The 24420-nt window shown below is 44.3% G+C and overlaps 1 protein-coding gene across 1 annotated transcript in view; it reads left to right on the top strand.

Annotated features, from left to right (window-relative positions):
• LAMC1 (laminin subunit gamma 1) overlaps nucleotides 1–24420 on the top strand; it is a 131183-nt gene that overhangs the window by 75786 nt on the left and 30977 nt on the right. The window contains exons 2-4 of the mRNA XM_005290743.5: nucleotides 22248–22552; nucleotides 23290–23420; nucleotides 24057–24223. Of these exons, the coding sequence (XP_005290800.1) occupies nucleotides 22248–22552; nucleotides 23290–23420; nucleotides 24057–24223 (603 nt within the window). The remainder of the gene's footprint in view (nucleotides 1–22247; nucleotides 22553–23289; nucleotides 23421–24056; nucleotides 24224–24420) is intronic.

The following is a 24420-nucleotide window of genomic DNA, read 5'->3' as shown; positions in this document are numbered from 1 at the left end:
AGATTCTCTCAGGAGCAAGGAATCTGTATGGGAGGTGTGTTTCTAGGCGGGTTGCTCTGGCCCCAGGTTTGAGATGAGAGTGAAGACATTGGCACCATATTTCATAATTCCATTAATAGCTTTGTAATGAAATTCCTGTGGTATGGTGCCAGTCAATTTTGGTCCTTCATGGGGTGTAGTGATATCATTTTTCTTTACTCTAGATACCACTGAGTGATATCGCTGCCTCAAGATAAGAGTCTTCCAAGCAGTTAAATTAAAACTTGCCTATATGCTACCAGGTTACCTCAGGCATGTTTAAATGTGGAACTGGCTTCAAATGTTACTTTTAAAGGGATAATGCTTTTTTCAAATTAAGAAACTAGTGGTGTTCCTTCTGCAGAATGACAGTAAAGAAAGAGGTACATCTCTTTGTTTCATTGTCCTACAGTGCACTCAACCATGATCTTCTAATTCCGCAGAGATTAAAGTGAATGAAGAGCATATTCCTGTTTAATTTCCAGAATGGTATCATTTTTCAAGGGTAATCCGTCCACTCTTAGGATTAAGGAGCCACTTTGAAAAGAGGCTCACCTCTGTTTTTCTTGGTGTGCATTTATATGTGGCACCAATAAGTGGAGGAGCTGTTGGTTCATTGTACAGCCACCTGCTGTTTCAGCTGGGTGACTGCACCAAGCTTGACCCACACCTGTTGATCCTCATATGGTGGAGGGGTGCAATTTGACAACCTGGATATGTGCTGGGAATAGTGAACCTTCCAAAAGTGGAATTTGGATTCCTGATCTGCTGTAATCTAGGTACACGTACCGCTGTGTAAGGTGAAATCCATTTAAAGTAAGTATTTGCCCTTTGGATTGAGGAGGGACTTTAGGGCTTTCTGTGCGGAATAGTATTTATCTGGCTAATTCCTATCTGTCTAGTCTCTAGTGAATAAATATAGGTAGCTTTTGAGGCATTTCACTCTAGATGCAGGATGTTTATGTCCAAGCTGTAAAAATAATAATGGAAGGGCGGGGTGGCTTCCCTTATTTTTCTGTATTAGCTATCACTTTCTGGCTTTTAAATCCTGTGCCTGCACACTCAGATGCAAGGTATGTGGCTCTTCTCTGACTGCCTGAGATGGGGCAAGTGTAAACTTCTTCCGTGCTGAGCTGCCTTCAGTCTGTGCAGAGGAAATGAGCATTTTTTGTTGGAAGTAGGGCTGCAATAGGCAGCCATAATGACTTATCAATGTTGGATCATCATGCAATAATGCACTACACAGCCCTCTGCTGTCCTGAGCCGCCTACGTGCACAAGTGAATGGTGCCTTTGTTCTTGGTTGTTTGGAAGAATGCATGAGCTAATAGGGCTGGTGGGAATTCAGTTTAGTTCCACTGTGTTAAAGGCCATGCTAATTCCCAGTGTCCTAAACTTTTCTTCCTTCCTTCTCTATTTAAGAGCAGAACACTTAGAAAATTCAACCTGTTATGTTACATGGGCATTCTTTTTTAAAACTCCATTTGCCAATTATCTCTAATGGAGTGTTGCGTGGTGACCTCTTCAGACATTATCCATCGCTAGCCGCCTCTGCTCTCTGCAAAGACAGTTGCATTTCTAAGCCCTTTGGGCAGGCACTGGAAGTTCTTAATCCTTAATAATTAAAGTGAATTCATAAATGTGTTTCATAATGGCTATATTTTCCCTTAAATGCTCCTTCATTGAAAGCCTCCACTCAGAATTGGAGTGGAATTTGTCTCTTTGCTGCTCATAGTAGTTTAGATTTTTTTTCTGTCCTTCCATACTCAGTGTTGTAAGTATGGTGCCAGTGTGCAGCCAGATGAATAACAGTGGATTATCTTGCAGACTGTGGTCTATTAAAACCCATTTTATTGAGACAGGGCATGTTGGCCAGGATGTTATTTTTTCTCTGCTCATTTTGGAAAGTGGGGTGAATGCTTTAACTGCCACCTGTCCCCTCACTAAAGGTTGGTTAGAAAGTGCCCTTGATTCAGCATCCCCTCTGAAGAACGTCAGTCTCACGGCCCATCTCCTGCTATTTGAGGCCTGTTGTGAATTGTGACCTTACAACCTTTTTGGCTTATAGACCCTTGTCTTGTCCTATGCTGTGCAGTGCATCCCCTTTATGTTCCAGGGAATGGAATCACCCTCTCTTCTCCCAAAATACTGTGTGCCCACCAGTGGTTCCGTCATCCAAATGAAGGGAAACATCTTAGTGCTTGCCAATAGAAGGCTGAACATGTTGCACCAGTTGAGAATTTGCAGGGGTTAACCAATTTGGAGTACAGCTCCCCCTCTTCTCAGTATATACAGTACTGATCTTCCTACTCGCTTGCCTGTGTGGCTTACGGTCAGGGATGCAGCCATAACCCTGGAGTTCCAGTATCTAAACTGCTCTTGTCTTTCCTATTGGCAGTATGAGAGCTTAAGATACTACCCTCCTGCTCCTTTCACTGTCTATTCTATCTAGCAAACTTGTGACTGATCACTCAACTTTATGCTAGAGCTATGTTTTAGTCAGAGTGATGGATGTTGACTTTGGACCAAGGCTTGAGGAAGGGTGGTAGGGTAGTTCTTTGCAGTCTGACTGTATTTCTGACTGGCTGGGAGGTGGACAGGGCTGTAAGTGGAGGATTTGAAGGATCAAAGTGGAGATGGATGAAGACTGACAAGATATAAGGAGTGATGGGTGAGCAAGTTAGGAACAGGGAGAGAAGAGCAGAATTGAGGGACAAGAAAGAGCAAAGAGAAGGGGGGTAGTGGGAGAGGGATAGATGAGCACAAATCAGAGGAATGGAGAAGCTGCTTTTGTATGTGTGTTTTGTAGGGCAGAGAGAGTCAGAGGGAGAGATGCTAACATTAATTCGCCTTACTTGGTGGTGTCCCAAAATAAAATTAATTGAAGTAGCAGTGGAGAAGCAGACACGCCTGAAGACACTCTCTGATTTGGTTTTTTATCCTCTGTATTGAACCAGAACTTGAATGTCCAGTTGAGAATTGAGCATATCTATATGAAAACTGAAATGCAGACACATTTCCAAGGCAAATGTTGTATCCACTAGCCTGCAGAACAGAGTCCAGGGTCAGTTTAAAAACAGACATTACTTTCACAAGCAGTGCCCCAAGCCCCAGAATGCTGCATGCTTTAATCATTAGTGCCAGAGTTAATGTTGACACTTTAAAAGAAGTGTGATCTGCCATTCAGTCCAACAGGGTGTAAATTGTCAACATTTGATTTGACTTTAATCAAAATGCTACTTCCCCTGCACAATGCCTGAGTCTTTGCACAGTGAATCTGAGGTGCTGAAGTTGGAAAAGGGATACTCCAGCATCAGCAAGCACCTTGGCGTACAGTAGCTGCTCTGTAGCATGTATTGCAGCAGCTGGTGCCCCTGTGCACATCTGAAATGATAGAGTTTGGGTTATCAGATCTACTGGTTTATCTCCCTGCTTCTCCCCATGCTATTTTGCCCATGCCACAAGACCTTCAAACTTCTTCATTTCTCCCAAGGAGAGGCATAACAGCATGCTGAGGAGATGGCATGCCTCAGTGTGTCTTCATCATGGTCTCCCCTTCCTCTTCCCACGAACAGTGGAATTGCCATGATTCCACTGCTTTTGGTCTTCCTTCTATACAGGTGGTTCTAGAAAGGAGTAGCATTTGGCTCTTCCAAGTCATGACAGACTTGGACAACGCTGCATCAGATCACATTTCAAAGGTTATCTTTGCCACCCAGAGAGACAGTAATCTCAATTATTATGTAAGTCAAAGTTTGCATTAGGCAGAAAGTAGTGGGACTACTAGGCTGGTGTGGCTGAATGTTGCATGCAACTCAACCCCACTCGTGTTGTATGGTCAGTAGATTAGAGACAATGAAGAGATGCGTCTCTTCCTTCAGATCTGAATCGCAAGTGGGGGATATGTGTATGTCAGTAACACCCTGAAGAAAATGAGTCTGACTTGTTCAATTTTGAATTGTTTCCTGACTCCCTTATTCCTATTTTTGCTAAACCTGCCTTTTTTAAAAAAAAGGCCCCTTGTCCTTTGAGTAAACTCAGCTAAGCTAATAACAGGAGCAGGCTTCCTCCTTCCCTTCTCTCCCTCTTCCTCCTGCCCAAGCCAAGTAGACAGTGAATCATTAATGGGTGTTGCTCTCTGCCAGTACTGGCAGATGACTGGCTTGACACTTAGAATAGACTGGTATCTTTTAGTTCTGATCTTGGAGCTTTGCCTTTCTAAATCAATACTAGCTCTAATACCTTTCTAGCATTTTTCTCCCCCCACCCCCACCCCACCCCGCCAAAATATTGCTGTTCTAGGCTGCGTCTCAACCAGGGATACACACACCCATGGGGGTATATGGAGGTCTTCCAGGGGGTATGTCAGCTCATCTGGATCCAGTGTTTCTCAACCTGGGGAATGCAAGACAGGTTTAGGGGGGTCTCAAGTGCCAGGCTGGTGTTAGTAGATGGCAAGCAGGGCAATTGCCTGGGGCCGCACACCACAGGGGCCCCATGAAGCTAAGTTGCATATGCTTCAGCCCCGGCAGGCAAGGCTTGGGCTTGAGCTTGAGTTCTGGGCAGCAGGGCTCAGGTTTCAGACTCCTGAAAGGGATACTGTAGTCTTGGAAAGGTTGAGAACCACTGGTCTACGCTACGGATTTCTGCCAGTCCAGCTACATCTATCAGTAGTGTGAAGAGGTGTGATTCCTGAACAATGTAACTGGGCCAGCAGCAGTCCCTAGTATAGACATAATTATACCTGCAAAGCTGCACTTTTACTGGTATAGCTTGTTTCATTCAAGAGTGGAATATGCTGGTAAAAGTGCAGCTTTGTTGGTATGAGCTGCAGCCACATTAGGAGCACCTTGTCAGTTTAGCTATATAGCAAAGCTCTCCTAATGTAGACATGGCCTTAGAACAACTTCCTTCCTAGTTCTGCTCCATTCCTGAGCAGTGTAAATTATGCTGGTTGTAGCATCTCTTCCTCCTTCTTCAATACTTCTAAAATAAACTCTTACTGTTTCTTTAATTTAGACGTCCATGAAAGGTGCTGGATTAACAGCTGCTGGATAGTAACCCACTTTACACCCACTTTACACTGTTGTGGGATGGAGTTAAGCTGGTGACCAGAGGTGAACAGGTTTGTATCCCATTACCAGTCCCCTGAACCAGCCAGTTTCCCTGTAGCTTGCTTCACACTGTAAGGGCATGTCAACGCTGGCAGAGTTACAGCACCACTCAGAATGCTGAAGGGATACCGCTGTTGTGTGTTCACACTGTCAGCTGCCTACGCAATAGTGTGTTCACGCTTGTGGCACTTGCAGCAGTATTTGGAGCATTGCACTCTGGGGAGCTATCCCACAGATCATTTCTTCTTCTTCTGCCGCTAAGAGTTGTGGGAAGACGGAAGGGGATGTAGGGCATCTTGGGTCCTGTCCCAATGCCCCATGATGTATATGCTTCGCATCCCAGCAATCCCAGTGCTTCCGTCCGCATTTAGCGCCATCTTTCAATGGTTTGTGTACTCTCTTCGGGCTACAGGAATGGATCCCGAACTGTTGAGCAGTATGCTGCTCACTCTGACCAACACATCATGAGTGGCAGTGGAGTTATTCCTTAAACTACAAAGGCAAGAGGAGGGTGACTTTGATCTCGCCATGTGTACTAGCTACAACATGAGATTGCTTGTGGCATTCACAGAGATGCTGACCACAGTGGAATGCCGCTTTTGGGCTCGGGAAACAAGCACTGAGTGGTGGGATCACATCGTGATGCACATCTGGGATGGCGAGCAGAGCAGTGTCTGCAGAACTTTCGGATGAGGAAAGCCACATTCATGGGACTGTGTGATGAGCTCGCCCCAGCCCTGCGTCACAAGGGCATGAGAATCAGAGCTGCCCTGCCGTTGGAGAAGTGCATGGCGATTGCACTACGATTGCACTGTGGAAGCTGGCTACTCCAGACTGCTATCTATCAGTTGCTAACCAGTTCGGAGTGGGAAAGTCGACCGTTGGACTTGTGTTGATGGAATTGTGCAGGGCCATTAATCGCATCCTGTTCTGAAAGACCGTGACTCTGGGCCACGTGCGTGACATTGTGGATGGCTTTGCACAAATGGGCTTCCCTAACTGTGGAGGGGCGATAGATGGCACACATACTCCAATTCTGGCACCAGATCATCTAGCCACCGAATACATTAATTGCAAGGGGTATTTCTCAATGCTTCTCCAGGCGCATTTGGATCACCGTGGGCATTTCGCAGACATTAACGCAGGCTGCTCCAGGTGTATGATGCATGCAACTTTCAGAATGCTGGGCTGTTCTTGGGAAGAGCCAGCACTGTAAGGGGGACCTGATAATCATTCCTGTCCCCGCAGTTTCCACAGGATGTGATCATTATGGAAGATATCTCGTTGCTGAGGGTGAGCAGGGAATCAAGGGAGGGTTTTCTCCAAGACTGCAGCTTCCGCCCTGGCCCCTATGCAGTTCGCCTGTTTTCAGCAGTGGTTCCCCCCGCCCCACACCCATGATGGCACAGTTTTGCAGGAAAGTTACCGTTAATGGGCAGGGCCGTCCCTACCTATGGTGATGCTCTGTGCAGCCCGAGCAGGGCCATGGGGGCAGGAGCTGGGGGAGGCAGCAGCAGGGATTAGCAGGGGTCCTGGCGCCAGCAGCAGGAGTCGGGATTGCCCCCCCCCCCCCACGCACTCACTGATGGCAGCGGGAAGCAGAGTGACCTGGCCCCAGCACGCTCCGCTCCCCCAGCTCCCAGCCTTGTCGCTTAGAGGAAGGGGTCAGGCCTGCCCCTGCACTCAACAGCAGTGGCTGGAAGTGGAGCAAACGTGGCTGGGAGCTGGCGGAGCAGAGCGGGCTGGGGTCTGGTTGCTCTGCTTCCCACCGCTGCTGCTGGTGAGTGTGGGGGCGGGCCCGACCCCTTCTGCCAGCTCCAATACCCCCACTAGTCCCACAGGCCACGTTGCTCGGGACGGGGTTTGGGGAAAGGGGTCGAATGGGCGCAGGGTGGGGGCGGAGCAGGGGGGCTGGCTGGGGGATGGGGCTGGCCACCTGAGCCAGCGCCGCATATACAGCATGCAGCTGCCTAGGACACCATGAAATTTGGTGCCCCAAATTATGTGGTGCCCCACGCAGTTGCGTATTCTGCGTATGCCTAAGGACGGCAAGAATGGGGCAAGAAACACAGCAGCTCTGCCAAAGAACCTGTGGCAGCGGATTGTCCAGTATCTCCATGAGAGTTTCCTGAAGATCTGAGGCAGATTCCCATGAAATAAGGGAGTCAATCAACAGCCTGTTCTGCTGCTAAGACCAGGTATGCAGTGGGAGACAAGCCTGCTTTCTGCAACCTTCCTGCCCCCAGCAACTCGCTTCAGTGATTCCCAAAATCAAATCCACTTACCAGGGGCCTCCTCTCCTGTTTGCGCTTCACCAACATCTGACAGCTGTGACTGGCTAGCCTCCTCCTCCGGGGTAGAAAAGAGCTCCTGGCTGAATGCATTTCTGATCTCCGAGTCATCCTCTGCCTCTGGGTCCCCCTCCACATTCTCGTCCAAGATTTCCTCCTCCTGGCTTGGTCCACTCTCAACTGGCACGCGAGCCACCGAAGTATCCACAGTGGTCTTCACAGTGGAGGTGGGGTCGCCGCCAAGTATTGCGTCCAGCTCTTCATAGAACCGGCAGCTTGTGGGCGTAGCACCGGAGCGGCGGTTTGCCTCCCGCGCCTTGTGGTAGGCGTTCTGCAGCTCCTTCACTTCGACACTGCAATGTGTCCCGGTCATGGCCCCTTTCTGTCATGCATCGTGAAATCTGTCTATAGGTATCATAATTCCTATGGCTGGAGTGGAGCTGGGACTGGACAGCCTTCTCTCCTCAAATGCCGATGAAGTCCAGCAGTTCGGCGTTGCTCCAACCGGGGGATTGCCTGGTACGAGGAGCAAGCATGGCCACCTGGAAGGATGCGCTGAGACCACTGCATGCATCACCGAACAAACAGGAAGGGGACTTTCAAAATTCTAAAGGAATTTACGGGGTGAGGATGACTGTCACCTGAGGGCAGAACAGTAGAGTTCAAACTGACGACCAGAGAGGTGAGAACAGGCATTATGGGACATCTCCCAGAATTCAATCGCAGCACTGTAATTGACCACTGCGTCTACATTGGCAGTGCAGCGCTGGAGGCCTGGCGCAGAAAGCTGTACGCCTGTCATTAGGGTGTTTTTTACTGTACTGCAACTGCGCAGTTTCTGCACACTAAGTGGCTTGGCAGTGTGTACATCTTGGGAGTTGCAGTGCAGAAAACTGCTTTACTGTGCAGAAACTTGCTAGTATAGACAGGGCCTAAATTCTCAGCTTCCCTGTGCCTCACTGATTTGATTTATTTTTCATTCCACTGAACCAGTCTAGGCCTGTTTGAGTTGACTGACCAGTGTTCCAGACCTTCATTGTCAGTTTTGAAGATGTTAATGATTAGAATGTTGGGTTTTTTTAACATACGTTTTCAGGAAGATGATTTACATATATAGCTTATTGTAGGTCTCGGTGCTGAAGCTGTTATGAAACTAGGGTGCTCAAGAGACTAGAAGCAGGCCCCTGTTCATTGATGGAGTGGTGTCAGCCTGAGGTTCAGTGAACGTGGAAAGTCCTTTCCTTTCTCTTCCGCACAACAGAAAGCAGCCTTTCTGTGCTAAAGGTTAAGGTCCACTAGCTGGATGCATGCAGTATCTGACTGCATTGTTCCAGTCTTACGGATAGCAGTAGGAACTCTCTTGCACTTCTCTTCCCCTTATACTAAAACACATTGCCTTAACAATTAATTTTATTTAAAAAAATGTAAGCAGTGCAGATAGCCATCACGACAGGATTCTGGTCAGGAAGACTTAAGTTGTACCCAGTCTCCCATGTCTTTGTTCATGTCCACCCAGATCCGGCTCCTGAGGGAATTCCTGCAGAAGTGGGTTGTGTTCAGGTTGTTGGCAGCAGATCAAAGGAAGGAGGAAAGTGTTTTGGCTGCTATCCAGAATGTAAACAGAAAGGTAGAGATACATTCTGTTGTGGACTGGCATAAAATATTTGTAGGGGCTCAGGAGTGTAGCACTTTCTGATTGAAATAATGTGAGATATGATTGATTCTAGAAGGATTTTTTTTGTTTTGGTTATACACTGGGTTCCTAGACTGGAGGGAGTCATGGCATAGCCTTTGTGTTTTGAAGAAATCCAAATAGATTGGGGCCTGAATCTTGGGCATGAACTGTCTCTTTCTCTCTAAATCAGTAAAGGTGTCTGGTTCTATATGAAGTATACCATCCTCAAATGAGCTTTCTCCCACTAGAAGGATTTAACAAAAGCATTGGAGCTAGCTACCAGGAAGACATATTGGGGAATCAAGGAAGAGTAAAGAGAAGAAAACTGATTTTCCAAAGTACAGTGTGGTAAGGGTAAGTGGATCGATAATGGAGGAGGAGAATGTTAGTCAATACTTATCTCATAAAGGCATCTGCTCACAATCAAGCACTTGTAGCAAGAGTGCCAGCTGGCGGGATGTTTTCATGATGTAAATTATCCATCCGTTCTGAAGAGCCAGAGTACAAGGAGGCCTTTTGTGTGTAAGGATGAATTCCTAACTCTGAGGACAAGGGAAGGAGTTTCTTTTAAAGATCTAATGGCATCTACTTGCATTTTCCATTGCATATTTACAGTTTTCAGCATGTCGCATTTCCTGATACCACTGCTGCTATTCTAGGGGCTGGCCAAAGTTTTCCCCCTCATCACCTTTAATTGCTGATAACCATTATCAATCCTTCAAATGGTGGTAGAGGTTCACTACTACATACTGTTCAACAGTAATAGTGATTTGGGATTCTGTTTGTGCAAACATCCTCTCAGCAGTGCCCTATCCAAACACCTCCCACCCCAAATATATTAAATTTTTAAAAAATCAAATATAATTATATCTCCCTTATCTTCGAACATCCCTCAAGTTTGTACTTGTAGACTAAAAGACTACGTGTTCTCTCTCTCTCTCTCTAATGATGATTCGGGGGTTCAAAGCTCTGTTTCGTGGCAGTCAGTGTCAGCATATGCCTGCTGTTAGAGGAAGGAATTCATTTTTATGAAATGAACACAGCCTTCCTTTTATCCAACTCTAATCTTCTTGCCATATTCATGTGCCCAAAGAGAGGAATCTCTCCCCCTGCCCCCCCACAGAGATTTGAAATAAACTATTTCTTTTAAGGCTTTTTGGCACTTAAAATGTTAAAACTGTTGTTGAGCTCTTTAATTGTTTAGCGGCATTAGCTATACCTCGTTTAGCCCAGGTCCTGCTCCCATCATGTTTGAAGTAGTGTAGTTCAGATTCCATAGGGCAGCTTTAAAACTCTGTGTACCCGCAGGGAAAATGAGCTGCTCTTTTGAAGAGAGAGATCTGTTTGAGCGGAATTAAAGGAGGTGCTGTTGGAACTTGGGGACATGTCTGTGAATCTTTGTAGGAGATAGCAACGGGAATTAACCAAACAGAACCAAAGTTCTTTTTTGTAAGTTCTTAGATGGCACCCATCCCTATAGTACCAGGCTTCAGCTGCTTAAGCATAAGCATTAGTAGGGTTTGTGTTCAGAACTGCAAGATTAGATTTGAGAGTTTCTGTGGGCAAATCTACACTACAAAATTAAGTTGACTTAAGTTATGTCGACGTACAGCCACCGCAGTAATTAAATCGGTTTTGCATGCCCACACTAGCTCCTTCTGTCGACAGTGTGCATCCTTACCAAGAGCGCTTGCACCAATTTAACTGTCAGTATGGGGCATTGTGAGGTGCTGACTGCCAGGGCCCCACCGCCTGGGGCTGACAGCTGGAACAATCTGATATAAGCAACACAGCATCTACACGGACACTGTGTCGAACTAGATATGTCAACCTAAGTACTACACCTCTCCTGGAGGTGGAGTTATTAAGTCGGTGTAGTGGGTGACTTACATTGGCGGGAGCAACATTGTAGTGTGGATGCTTAGAGTTAGGTTGACGTAAGCTGCCTTACGTCAACCTAATTCTGTGTGTGTTCATTCTTTGAATATAGATATTTTTATTCACCTTGGGCCTAAATTTTCAACAATGACCAGTGTTTGTAGGTTTGTTTGACAACGTGAAGGGATCTCATTTTTAGAAGGTGAGTGTTCAGCACTTTCTGAAATCCAGGCCTGTTTAAGGTGTTCCCTGTTGCATTCTCCATAGTGGTGCACTCATAATAATTAGCCAGCCCACCACCACCACACATGACCTCACTCTTCAATAAACTTCTTTAACGAACAGCTGGAATTCTTCCCAAAGTGTAAATGCTGGCACCTCCCAATAGAAATCAACTACCCTTTCCCTAGTCTAGTATTATCAAAGGTACCTGGCACAGGTCAGGGTCAGACGTACACCTCTACCCCGATATAACACGACCCAATATAACACAAATTCGGATATAACGCGGTAAAGCAGCGCTCCGGGGGCGGGGCTGCACACGCCGGTGGATCAAAGCAAATTCAGTATAACGCAGTTTCACCTATAATGCGGTAAGATTTTTTTGGCTCCAAAGGACAGCATTATATCGAGGTAGAGGTGTATATGTGTTTCTAGGAACAGGAGAACAATAGTTTCTTAAGTTGAAGTTAAAGCTTCCTTCCACCTCTCCACATTATTGTTGAAAGTTCTTAGTATAGAAATAGTGTGAGGTGAATTAGTTGCTACAGAGAGGACTTCACTAGAGCATTAGGTAGTGTTAGGATGCAGCCTTGAGGAGTCATGTTAAGCACAGCTTTGCAGTCAGTGTAAAGAGGAAGAAGTTGTCTTAACACAGGGGCGGGCAAACTTTTTGGCCTGAGGGCTGCATTGGGTTTCGTAAATTGTATGGTGGGCCGGTGGGGAGGGGGTCGTGGCCCGGCCCCCACCTCCTATCTGCCCCCCCCCTTCCCCCCCTCCCCCGACTACTGCCCCATCCAATCCCCCTGTTCCCTGACGGCCCCTCTGGGACCCCTGCCCTATCCACATACTCCCACTCCCCTGACTACCCCCGGACTCCCGCCAACCCCTCCTCCCATTCCTGACGCCGCCGCCCCCTCCTCCCCTGGACCCCTGCCCCATCCAACCACCCCTTCTCCCTATCCCCTGACTGCCCCCTGCTGCCCCATCCAACCCCCCCTCCTTCCTGACTGCCCCCAGGACCCTTGACCCCTTCAAGCCCCTGTTTCCCCCCCGACCACCATCCCCCGCCCCCTGTATCCAATCCTCCCTGCTCCCTTACCACACTGCCTGGAGCACCGGTGGCTGGTGGTGCTACAGCCGTGCCGCCAGGCTGGAGCCGGGCTACGCCGCCACCGCCACCACCACGCAGCACAGAGCACCGGGTCAGGCCAGGCTCTGCAGCTATGCTGCCCCAGGAGCTCACAGCCCCGCCGGCATTGCGTCGGCAGCATAGCGAGCGAGCTGAGGCTGCGGGGGAGGGGGAACAGCAGGGGAGGGGCCGGGGTCGAGCTTCCTGGGCCAGATGCTCAGGGGCTGGGAAGGACGGTCCCGCGGGCCAGATGTGGCCCACGGCTGTAGTTTGCCCACCCTCGTCTTAACATCACATCAGCTGGTCTTCAGTAAACTCTGTAGTTCCAGCAGGGTTTCCCCAGGACCGCTTTACGCATTGTTAAACACAACCCCTTGGTGTACTGTTTAACAACATGTTAATCAACGTGACTGTTCAAGGGTGTGTTATAACATGACCTAATGCTCTGCTGAAGACAAGCAGTGTTACACTGTTCTTGTGGAATAAATGGTTTCTTTTCACCTGGTCTCTTCAGTGTGCAGAATAATGGATATGTTCTGTACATTCCCTTTGAATAATGGGTGGAACTGGGAAACATAAGATGTTGCCTCTGAGCCCAGTGGATAACCATACAAAGCAACTTAGCATCTACTGTTACATAACTGGGCAGTTATTTGCATACTTCATAACTAGTTCTTTCCATTGTCTAGTTGCAGTCATTAGAAAACAGCATGAGGGAAGGGAGGAGGGAATTTACTTGTAGTAAGAGAGGGAGAAAAAGAGAACCTGTTGGTACACTGCAGAAATGTGGCTGTTCCACATGGCAGATTTGTTTTACTCTGGGAAATCCCTGCCTGCTTCTGCTGTGGCTCCTGAAAGCTTCTTTTGGGGAACATGGGCTGTGATAGGGTGACCAGACAGCAAGTGTGAAAAATCGGGACGGGGGTGGGGGGTAATAGGCGCCTATATAAGAAAAAGACCCAAAAATCGGGACTGTCCCTATAAAATCGGGACATCTGGTCACCCTAGGCTGTGAGCTAAGCTCACTAGAGCATTTTATTCTTGACGATTTTCAGCTCAACACAAAATTCCACTCTCCTTCATTCTCTGTTTTTTCTTTTCAAATCTCTCCTCCCTTTCTTCTCTGCTGCCCCCAGAAATAATCTTTTTGATGAAGGCTGAATACAGCTTTTACTCAGTGTAAGGGGAATGTAATAGTACAAGAAAACTTGGCTTCCCTTGTCCCTGTAACATCGTAGACGTATCCAAGTCAAAGCTGTGTGGCATTCTCAACTTTTTGGCTGAAGTTTAGTTTCATTGGCTGGGTCTCATTTTGTTGCGTTTTTGCTTGTTTTATTTCACGTCACTCCTGGAATAACTGCTCTGGGTTTCCTTGCCTCGCTAATTTTGGTGGTAGTGAGAGTTCCACATGTTGGTCCTGTTAGGCTCTTCCTGCAGCTGAATGAGGTGAGGTTTATTTTCAGGTTTGCAGCCTCAGCTTGGAAAGCATAGGAATTAGGGCTGTCAAGCGATTAAAAAAATTAATTGCAATTAATTGCACGATTAAAAAAATTAATCGCGATGTTAATAATAGAATACCATTTATTTAAATATTTTTGGATGTTTTCTATATTTTCAAATATATTGATTTCAGTTACAACACAGAATACAAAGTGTACAGTACTCATTTTATATTTATTTTTATTACAAATATTTGCTCTGTAAAAGACAAAGGAAATAGTATATTTCAATTTACCTAATACAAGTACTGTAGCGCAATCTCTTTATAATGAAAGTTGAACTTACAAATGTAGAATTATGTACAAAAAATAACTGCATTCAAAAATAAAACAATGTAAAACTTTAGAACCTATAAGTCCACTCAGTCCTACTTCAGCCAATCGCTCAGACAAACAAGGTTGGTTACAATTGTCAGGAGATAATGCTGCCCACGTCTTATTTACAATGCCACCTGAAAGTGAGAACAAGCGTTCACATGGCACTGTTGTAGCCGGCATCGCAAGTTATTTACGTGCCAGATGCGCTAAAGATTCATATGTCCCGTCATGCTTCAACCACCGTTGTAGAATACATGCATCCATGCTGATGATGGGTTCTGCTCGATAACGATCCAAAGCAGAGCAGACCAACGCATGTTCATTTTCATCATCTGAGTCAGATGCCACCAGCAGAAGGTTGATTTTCTTTTTTTTGTGGTTCAGGTTCTGTAGTTTCCACATTGGAGTGTTGCTCTTTTAAGACATCTGAAAGCATTCTTCACACCTCGTCACTCTCAGATTTTGGAAGGCACTTCAGATTCTTAAACCTTGGGTCGAGTGCTGTATCTATCCTTAGAAATCTCACATTGGTACCTTCTTTGCGTTTTGTCAAATCTGCTGTGAAAGTGTTCTTAAAAAGAACATATGCTGGGTCATCAACCGAGACTGCTATAACATGAAATACACCTCTATCCCGATATAACGCAAATTCAGATATAATGTGGTAAAGCAGTGTTTGGGGATGGGCGGCTGCACACTCTGGCGGATCAAAGCAAGTTCGATATAACGCGGTTTCAGCTATAATGCGGAAAGCTTTTTTTTGGCTCCCGAGGACAGCGTTCTATCGGGGTAAAGGTGTATATGACATAATGTAGGTAAAACAGAACAGGAGACATATAGTTCTCCCCCAAGGAGTTCAGTCACAAATTTAATTAACACGTTATTTTTTAACGAGCATCATCAGCATGGAAGCATGACCTCTGGAATGGTGGCCGAAGCATGAAGGGGCATATAAATGTTTAGCATATCTGGCATGTAAATACCTTGCAACGTCGGCTACAAAAGTGCCATACGAATGCCTGTTCTCACTTTGAGGTGCCATTGTAAATAAGAAACAGTCAGCAGTATCTCCCGTAAATATAAACAAATTTGTTTGTCTTAGGCCTTGGCTACACTCGGGACTTCCCAGCGCTGCCGTGGCAGCGCTCTGAAGTGCAAGTGTAGTCGCACTGTATGTACTCCACCTCTCCGAGGGGAATCGCTTGCAGCACTGCGAGCGCGCGCGCAGTGCTGCAGGCTCTGATTACACTGGCGCTTTACAGCGCTGTACTCGCTGCGCTCAGGTGGGGGATGTTTTCACACCCCTGAGTGCAGCAAGTTGCAGTGCTGTACAGCACCAGTGTAGCCCAGGCATTAGTAATTGGCTGAACAAGAAGTAGGACTGAGTAGACTTGTAGGCGCTAAAGTTTTACATTGTTTTGTTTTTGAGTTCAGTTATGTAACAAAAAAAATCTACATTTGTAACTGACACTTTCACTATAAAGACATTGCACTACAGTACTTTTGAGGTGAATTGAAAAATACTATTTCTTTTATTTCAGTTTTACAGTGCAAATATTTGTAATAAAAAATAATATAAACTGAGCCTTATACACTTTGTATTCTGTATTGTAATAGAAATCAATATATTTGAAAATGTAGAAAAACTTCCAAAATATTTAATAAATTTCAATTGTTTAACAGTGCGATGAATGGCGATTAATTTTTTTGAGTTAGTCGCATGAGTTAACTGTGATTAATCGACAGCCCTAATATGAATGCATCTTGGCTTTGTTGCCTTTTGGTCCGTTGAAGGATTTCAGGCGTCTTTGACCTACTGGCCAGATTCACAGCCTCAGTTGTTGGAATCCTGTAAAAGTGATTGTCAAGAAACAGAGGGGTAGCTGTGTTAATATCCACAAAAATGACAAGGAGGCCTTGTTATTCTTGTCAATAAACAATCAAAAGATAAAAATCTCAAACTGCTGCTGAAATTATTCACTTTGAAGCACTTTTTTTTTTTTTTTTTTTTTTTTGTAACGAGCACTGTTTTTGGAATTGATGGGTTGAATTTGAGACACTGTCAGCAGAAGTGGAAAACCTGAGAGAGAGAGACTACTTGTATGCTTAAGCAACTCTCTTCTCTCCAGCCAATACCACACCTTTCCCCAGCTCCACATCCAGGCATTGTGATGTTCCTTTAGGTTGGGTATCAGCAGGATTCCAAATATGCTCTGTGTAAGAGGTTAATAAGTTACACTGTGCAGTTATAACATTGTTAATTATTTCACTATTGTTAGATTGCACAGGTCCTGTCAGCAGTTTTGTATAGAACATCCATTCAAGTTAATAGATAGACACCTCTCTCTTTCTGGAACTTAGCACTGAGGAGGAAATAAATCAGATACATTTAATCAGGATCTGATTATCAAAACCTTATAGATTCTAGCCTTTACGAGCATAGTTTAAATTGTGACATCAAGTGTAAAAAAAAGACAGTTTAAGTGACTCGCCAAAGGCCACCAATGTATCAGTAGCAGAGCATGATGGAGTCCCAGTCCCTGACTGGGTCCTCCAGTTGATAATACCACAATGAAATAATACCATTTTGTATAATTGAATACTGGAGGTTCACTTTGGCTTTAAAAACGCACGCGCGCACACACACACACACACACACACTCTCTCTCTCTCTCTCTCCAGTGTCTTCCCTTCTTTAAGGGCTTGTCCTTTTATGGAGCTTCATTGGTGCAATTCAGTAAACTAGTAGATTGGCTATGTTCATGTTTTAGAGTATGCAAGATTACTTAGATGATCAATGTATTTTAAGACCATAATTTGACTTTCCTTAAAATGTAAACATATATGAAAAGTTCTACTGATGGTGAATTACTTTTTATTTAAAATCCACTATTTTAGCACTTACTTTAAAAGGCAGCATATTGATGTGAGACATAACAGATGACCAAATATTTTGAGCTTCCCTGCTGATTCTGTTGCCCCCGATAACTACCGCTGTGTACTCTTGTCAGTATTGATGCTGTGATAAAAAGCCTTAATTTAGGCATTTTGCCTTAGAAACTGGAGTCTCCAAATTCTCTGGGTAGTTGTTGTATCTGCCTTTTTTCCGTCAGGAGCAGTGACCCGCTGGGTAATGTGAGATGAGAACTGCATTTATGAAATGCCCAGTCTCACTCAGATTTTCAGAAGCAAAAAAAACGTTTCTGGAGTCACTAGCATCCCAAAGTGTTAAGGTTTATCTGTGCGAGAAAGTTGCACTGGCTTAACTTGTGGTAGGATATAAAAAACAAAAACAAAACACTTAGTTAAATTGATGAAAAAGGCTAGGAGGACAAACTCATTTCAACCAGGTTTATTTTTATTCAGTTGAACTCAATAGCTTTAAGCTAAACAAAATTAAGTTTAGTTTAAGCAGAAATAAACCGCTCTTAAACTGGTACAATGCCCTGTGTGGCCACTAAGTTTTATGTCTGCACTACAGCTGCTGTAGCTGTGTGGCTGTAACACCATAGCGTAGATCAGGGGTCGGCAACCTTTCAGAAGTGATGTGTTGAGTCTTCATTTATTCACTCTAATTTAAGGTTTCGCATGCCATTTTTAGAAGGTCTCTTTCTGTAAGTCTAGAATATCTAACTAAACTATTGTTATATGTAAAGTAAATAAGGTTTTTAAAATGTTTAAAAAGCTTCATTTAAAATTAAATTAAAATGCAGAGCCCCCTGGACCGGTGGCCAGGACCCGGGCAGTATGAGTGCCATTGAAAATCAGCTCGTGTGCCGCAGGTTGCCTACCCCTGGCGTAGATGCTTCCTACATTGACTCTAACTTTAAGTGTAGACCAGGCCTTATTTAACTAAAACTGGTTTAAAAATCTCTAAAGTTAAATCAGTCCAACTGTGTATGGAGATAAGGCTTTGGATATCAGTTAAAACCATTCCAGAGTTTCCATTCCAAAGAAGTGACCAGTGGCTGCCACAAATGCTGCTTTGTTGAACAGTATTTTTCAAGAGCTATCAGAGATGGAGTCGATGGCAAAAGGTTGTTATATGCTGAGGGCATAGACTGAGCATCCAAGAGTATTTGTGCCCAAAATAAATCAAATATTGCCTATCTAAGCCCCTGATATGCTTTAGTATGTGTGTAGCTTTAATTTTTCTATATGGTAGCTGTCTGTCTGCAGTTAATCCAAAACCCAGCGTATATTTAGCTCCAGGATTTGTTGATTAGTGAGATTGTGCGCACACAATCTGTCCACTGAGGTGGAACAATAACAGCTGTTGTGCAGCTGTACACCTCATCCTGGGAACTTTTCTCATAGCCAACTAGGCCTGTGAGGAAGGTGATTGAAGCATTTTAAAGGTCCCTTCCCACTATTGCTTTAACTGTTTAGAGCACTGAAGAACAACCTTCCATTACTCCACTACTACCGATTCTCGTTTGTGTGCAGGTTCCGTGTTGATGTTTCCCATTAATGTTGGCAGGGCAAGTAAGCCCATATTGCAGCCAGTTCTCCAGTGACCTGAGTAGTAGAGAAAATATTCTTTTAGCTGTGGACAGGCCATTGATATACTCCATTTTTTTCCCTACTTGTAATCGAGGCTGAAGAAAGGCAGCCAATGTACACGATCTCAATTGCTGGAAAATGCATACAATAGCTATTGTCCTTTAAAGCTACACTGTAGAGTACTGGAAGTTGCCTTGCAAGGCAAGGAAGTTGCCTTGTCTGAAATTCCTTAGGACTGCTTTAACAGAAGTACTTATGTTTCTGAACAGCCCAGCACCCGACTGCATTTCCAGTGCAGAAAGGATTTCTCACCCCTACCCCCAGAGATGTGAAGCTGTTAAAAATGTTTCTTCATGTAGGAGGTTTCAGCAGAATTCCTTGACTTGGCACTGGGTGAACGAAGGCTGGATTCTTATTGTTCTGTTCTGCCACCTCCACACCCTGTAGCTCTTAATGCAGGCAGTATTTCTCCGTTTTGAGTATTCCATTCAGCAAAACATCTGCACTTCATCTTTGATACGGGGCAGGAATTTCATAGACCAAAGCAAAGAATGTAGCAGAACATTGAGAAATTAAATATTTTCTTGGGGGTGTAAATCCCCTGGGTGGTTCATGTGTGCTCTATGGGGGTGGATGTTCCAGTCACTGGAAAGAATCCATTAGGGAGGATTATTTGCTGATTGCCACAAACCTGTTGGGAGATAAGTATGGGGTGGGAAGGTCATTTTACATTCACTGTCATGGAGGGGGAGGAAGCATCTTTCATTTGTAAATCCCTAAATTATTCTTGATTTGGAAAAGTCTTTTCAGAGACTCTGAGCTTATTGGCCAGGAACTTCCCTCTTGTTCTGTCCTTCCCAGTGGATAAGCTGAATGAACGCAAGCCCTATGATCCAAATTCTAAAGTAAAGGCTGTCATGGAGTAGTGAAAGAGGACCCCATGATAGCAATAAGGGTCCTTGTTACTCCTGATTTTCTAAAAGTGGGGAGGTCTTTGATATGTGCCAGATTGTTCTCCCCTGTAACTGTATTGGTGTACCTCTTCACTATTAGGTTAATACAGTATTATTCCCAGTGATGCGTTTGACTGCATATTCACAGGAAATAATATCAGATCAAACACTAAGAGTGAGGAGTGATTAACTAGGACAGGTTTCAGAGGAGTAGCCGTGTTAGTCTGTGTCCACAAAAAGAATAGGAGTACTTGTGGCACCTTAGAGACTAACAAATTTATTGTAGGTGCCACAAGTACTCCTATTCTATTAACTAGGACATAATTCTTAAAAACACTTCTACCCCGATATAACGGGACCCGATATAACGCGGTAAAGCAGCACTCCGGGGGAGGCGGGCTGCATGCTCCAGTGGATCAAAGCAAGTTCGATATAATGCGGTTTCACCTATAACACGGTAAGATTTTTTTTTGGCTCCCGAGGACAGCGTTATATCGGGGTAGAGGTGTATGCATGACTCATTAACACGCGGTGACAGAGCTTCTATATCTTACATACAATAGGCCTAGGCTGTTCACATGATACACAGGCAGACACTGTACAGTGAATCTATGGGTTTTTGAATCTGCATTGTCAAGGTTCTTTCCCCACTCTGAACTCTGGGGTACAGATGTGGGGACCTGCATGAAAGACCCCCTAAGCTTATTTTTACTAGCTTAGGTTAAAAACTCCCCCAAGGCACAAATTCCTGCCTTTGCCTTAGTATCGCTGCCACCACAAAGTGATTTAAACAAACATTCAGGGAGGGCCACTTGGAGCCCTACCTTCCCCAAATATCCCCCCAAGCCCTTACACCCCCTTTCCTGGGGAGACTCGAGAATAATATCCTCACCAATTGGTACAGGTGAACACAGATCCAAACCCTTGGATCTTAAGAACAATGAAAAATCAATCGGGTTCTTAAAAGGAGAATTTTAATTAAAGAAAACGTAAAAGAATCACCTCTGTAAAATCAGGATGGTAAGTACTTTACAGAATAACAAAAGACTCAAAAACACAGAGGATTTCCCCTCTAGGCAAAACTTAAAGTTACAAAAACAGGGATAAACCTCCCTCTTCGCACAGGGAAAATTCACAAGCTATAACAAAAAGATAACCTAATGCATTTCTTTCCTATTGCTTACTATTTCTGCAATACTAGATGCTTAGTTCAGATATGCTTAAGGAGATGTATTTTCCCCCTGCCCTGTTTCCTGGCTGGCTCGGAGAGAGACAGACAAAAAATCTTCACCCACAGATTTGAAAGTATCTTCTCCCCTTATTGGTCCGTTTGGTCAGGTGCCCCCAGGTTATCTGAGCTTCTTAACCCTTTACAGGGTAAAGAGGGATTTTATGCTACCCTTAGCTGTATGTTTGACAGCATCATAGTTCCGCGCGTGTTCTAGGAAAACCGATCTGCAGGACACTGGCATCCTGTTGTGCTGTAGGGACACTTGCCCATACTGATGTGAAAGTACCCCCAGAATACACTAAACTCTTAACTAGTTCAGTTGCAGAGGAGTCAGTAAGTCCAGTCTCCTACTTACCTGTATTATAGACAATTATGTCACTAGACTCTGATGCCTCACTGTGATGTGGCTCACCATACAGAGAGTTCCATACTGGGCTGGGACAGCATAGCTTTTGGAAAAAAAATCTATAGATAAAGCACTTCTGCAACAACATCCCATTAATACTCAGATGAACTCTCATCTCTTTATAAGTGAGACTTTTCTGTAGGGGTGAGTTGCTATGTTATCTTTCAACACTGCATCATCACCATCTTAGGGAACAGATGAAGGCAATTTTAAAAATTTCTCTTATTCCTTGCAAGGTTTGAAGCTCTTGAAGGAATGAAGCACTAATGCACTGCTTTGTAACTGTCTGTTTTATGTGGACTGTGCTGTACGGGAGCATACTTCTGGGAACAATGTTGAAAGTATTGACATCCTCTTTTCTAAGTAAAACTAAATTTCCCCTTTCCCCAAAACTCCTGAGTTCTAAGAGTCAGTAGATTTCACAGAGATGGGTTTTGTGAACCAATTGCTCTCTTTGGACTCAGTAGGATTTGGCAGTGATGAGTTTGGGATTCATAACAAGAAAACATTCTTGTTCTTATGATCTACAAAATTAAGATATAGTTTAATCTTGAGAAATTAGATTTTTTTTTAGCAGATTTTGTTGCAGTTCTTCAAACCCCATGAAAACACATGTGAACGTTGCTCAGCCTAGGTAACTAACGGTTTATGCACGTGTAGAGGTCACATGAGTTTTAAGGTACAGTGGTCTGAAGTTTAGTACAGTATAATGTAGAAATTACATAGATGTTCAGAAGTGCAACACAAAGTTATCAAACAGATGGAACTGATGTCCATCATAGACCTGCTTTGGTGACACTTGAACTTGCCTTTTTGTGTGTTCTGCCAGTTTGAGGTCAGGTTTTCATCAGGGCTTTGTCATACATTTTATAACGCGTTACTTGTTGTTAACTAGGCCGACAGGGTTGGTACCTCCTTGTTTAAGGGAACAAAACACAGTACAAAACTCTCTCTGCACCAATGAACCATTTGAATCTCATCTCCAGGGTGTTTGATTTGTTTTGTCTATAGGAAAGGCCTTTGACATCACATATGTGCGCCTGAAGTTTCACACCAGCCGGCCTGAGAGCTTTGCTATCTACAAACGTACCAGGGAAGATGGTCCGTGGGTGCCTTACCAGTACTACAGTGGCTCTTGCGAGAACACGTATCAGAAATTAAACCGAGGCTTTATCCGGACTGGGGAGGATGAACAGCAGGCACTCTGCACGGATGAGTTCAGTGACATCTCTCCACTCACAGGTGGCAATGTGGCTTTTTCAACACTGGAGGGGCGGCCCAGTGCCTACAATTTTGACAACAGTGCTGTGTTACAGGTATGCGGGTAGGAATTGGATAAGAGGCATGCAAGCCCTTTGTTATCTGTGCACTATTAGAAACTAAATCTATATATCTCTGATATGCTGGTAGGCTTAGCAAATGGATACAGCGAACAGTCCAGCATTTCAGAGATAATGGAGAAAATAGATTGATATTAGAAACTCAATATTTGCCTCATCTGTATGTATATTCTGACCATACTTCAAAAAAGTGTTTTTTCCTCCCTCTGCCTCTCCCACCCTGAGGTGTGTGGCTGTGCCTTTGTCTGGAGGTGTTTGGCTGCAAATTTAGTATACATTAGATTTGTTTTCCATTCTTGCTGGGCTGTTTTGCAAGGGAACTGCTGTTCATTAGATTTGTGCAGTTTTGCAAGTACACATACTTGCATCTTGTTCTTTCTTTGCTGAAGATATTTCCTACTGTTTCTTAGCACATAGCAGTAAAGGCATGAGAGGACTGGAGAAAGCACATCAAGTTAGTAAAGGAGCCTGGAAAATGTATTTGAATGCGGTTTACAAGGAAAAACATTCGAACCTAGAGGGAATGGCAAAAGTTTTAGGGCAGGCTCTGAGGAGATGAGGAGAGAAAATATTGGGTGGGCTTCATGAGTGACTTCTGGCACCAACCCTATTTTTATGTGAAAGCTAGTGCTAATGACGGGAACACTATAGTGCATTTGAGCTTTGCATTGGTGGTTTGATTCTCATTTTGGTGGGGTTTTTATCTCCGTTAGGAATGGGTGACGGCTACTGACATCCGAGTGACCCTCAATCGTCTGAACACCTTTGGAGATGAAGTTTTCAATGATCCAAAAGTTCTCAAGTCCTATTATTATGCAATTTCTGATTTTGCTGTGGGTGGCAGGTGAGTAAATCATTACTAATAAAAAGCCATACTTAGTACTGGCATAGTGCTTTAATCATTAGACTGCTTTAAGGACATTAATTATACTAGACCCATTGAGATATGCTAAAGCAGAAGCACAGTAAAATGTGTTTTATGAAGCCTGTAATTACTCCTAACCAAAACTGTATCTAAGTGCATGAAAGAGCTGTTTCACTTATGTCAAATGTAAATAGCTACAGCATGGGAACTTTATCCTGTTAGAAATCCACACAACACTCCTTCCTAGATCTTCGACTTTGTCTGCATTACCATTGCTGATTATAAACTGTAGGTAGACAAAATTGAAACTAAATAGATTTAATATTAAAAAAGAATCCACATGATGTGGATGTGATTTTCATATTTAATTAACTTAAAAGCCTCCATTTTTATATGCCACAGAATTTCAGATCTGCCACAGAAACCAGAGTGGTCCTTGCCACAAAACTTAGGTCAAGTTTTCCGCAAAAGTTCTTCCTTATTTAAGGAAAGTGGCCAGATCTCTGAGAGTCTTCAGTCTCTAGGATATCAGCCTGCTCTGTGTGTGACCTGGACCTGGGGAGCTTAAAACATATTATGTCTGAAGTCAATACATTCATTTCTCTTGTTCTGCAGGTGCAAGTGCAATGGCCATGCAAGCGAGTGTGTGAAGAATGACTTTGGGAAGCTATCGTGTAACTGCAAACACAACACTTTTGGGGAAGACTGCGAGAAGTGCCTTCCCTTCTACAATGACAGGCCATGGAGAAGAGCAACAGCAGAGAGTGCCAATGAATGTTTGTGTAAGTGGCTTTGTACAAGAAAAATCTTTCTGTGGTATATTCCACCGCCTCTACTCTCAGGCAGGTGGCAGCCAACCACAAGTAGTCTTTTTTAATATTTAGTTTAGTTACTCTGTCAAATTCTGTCCACACTAGAGTCCACATTTTAAACAATTTGCAAACACTTTTATGCCTGTGTGTGTTTTTGCATGGCGGCT

The sequence above is a fragment of the Chrysemys picta genome, chromosome 8 (assembly GCF_011386835.1).
Source record: "Chrysemys picta bellii isolate R12L10 chromosome 8, ASM1138683v2, whole genome shotgun sequence".
NCBI classification, from domain to species: domain Eukaryota; kingdom Metazoa; phylum Chordata; order Testudines; family Emydidae; genus Chrysemys; species Chrysemys picta.
Note: the sequence above shows the minus strand (reverse complement) of the source record. Positions and strands in the feature narration are given on the sequence as shown.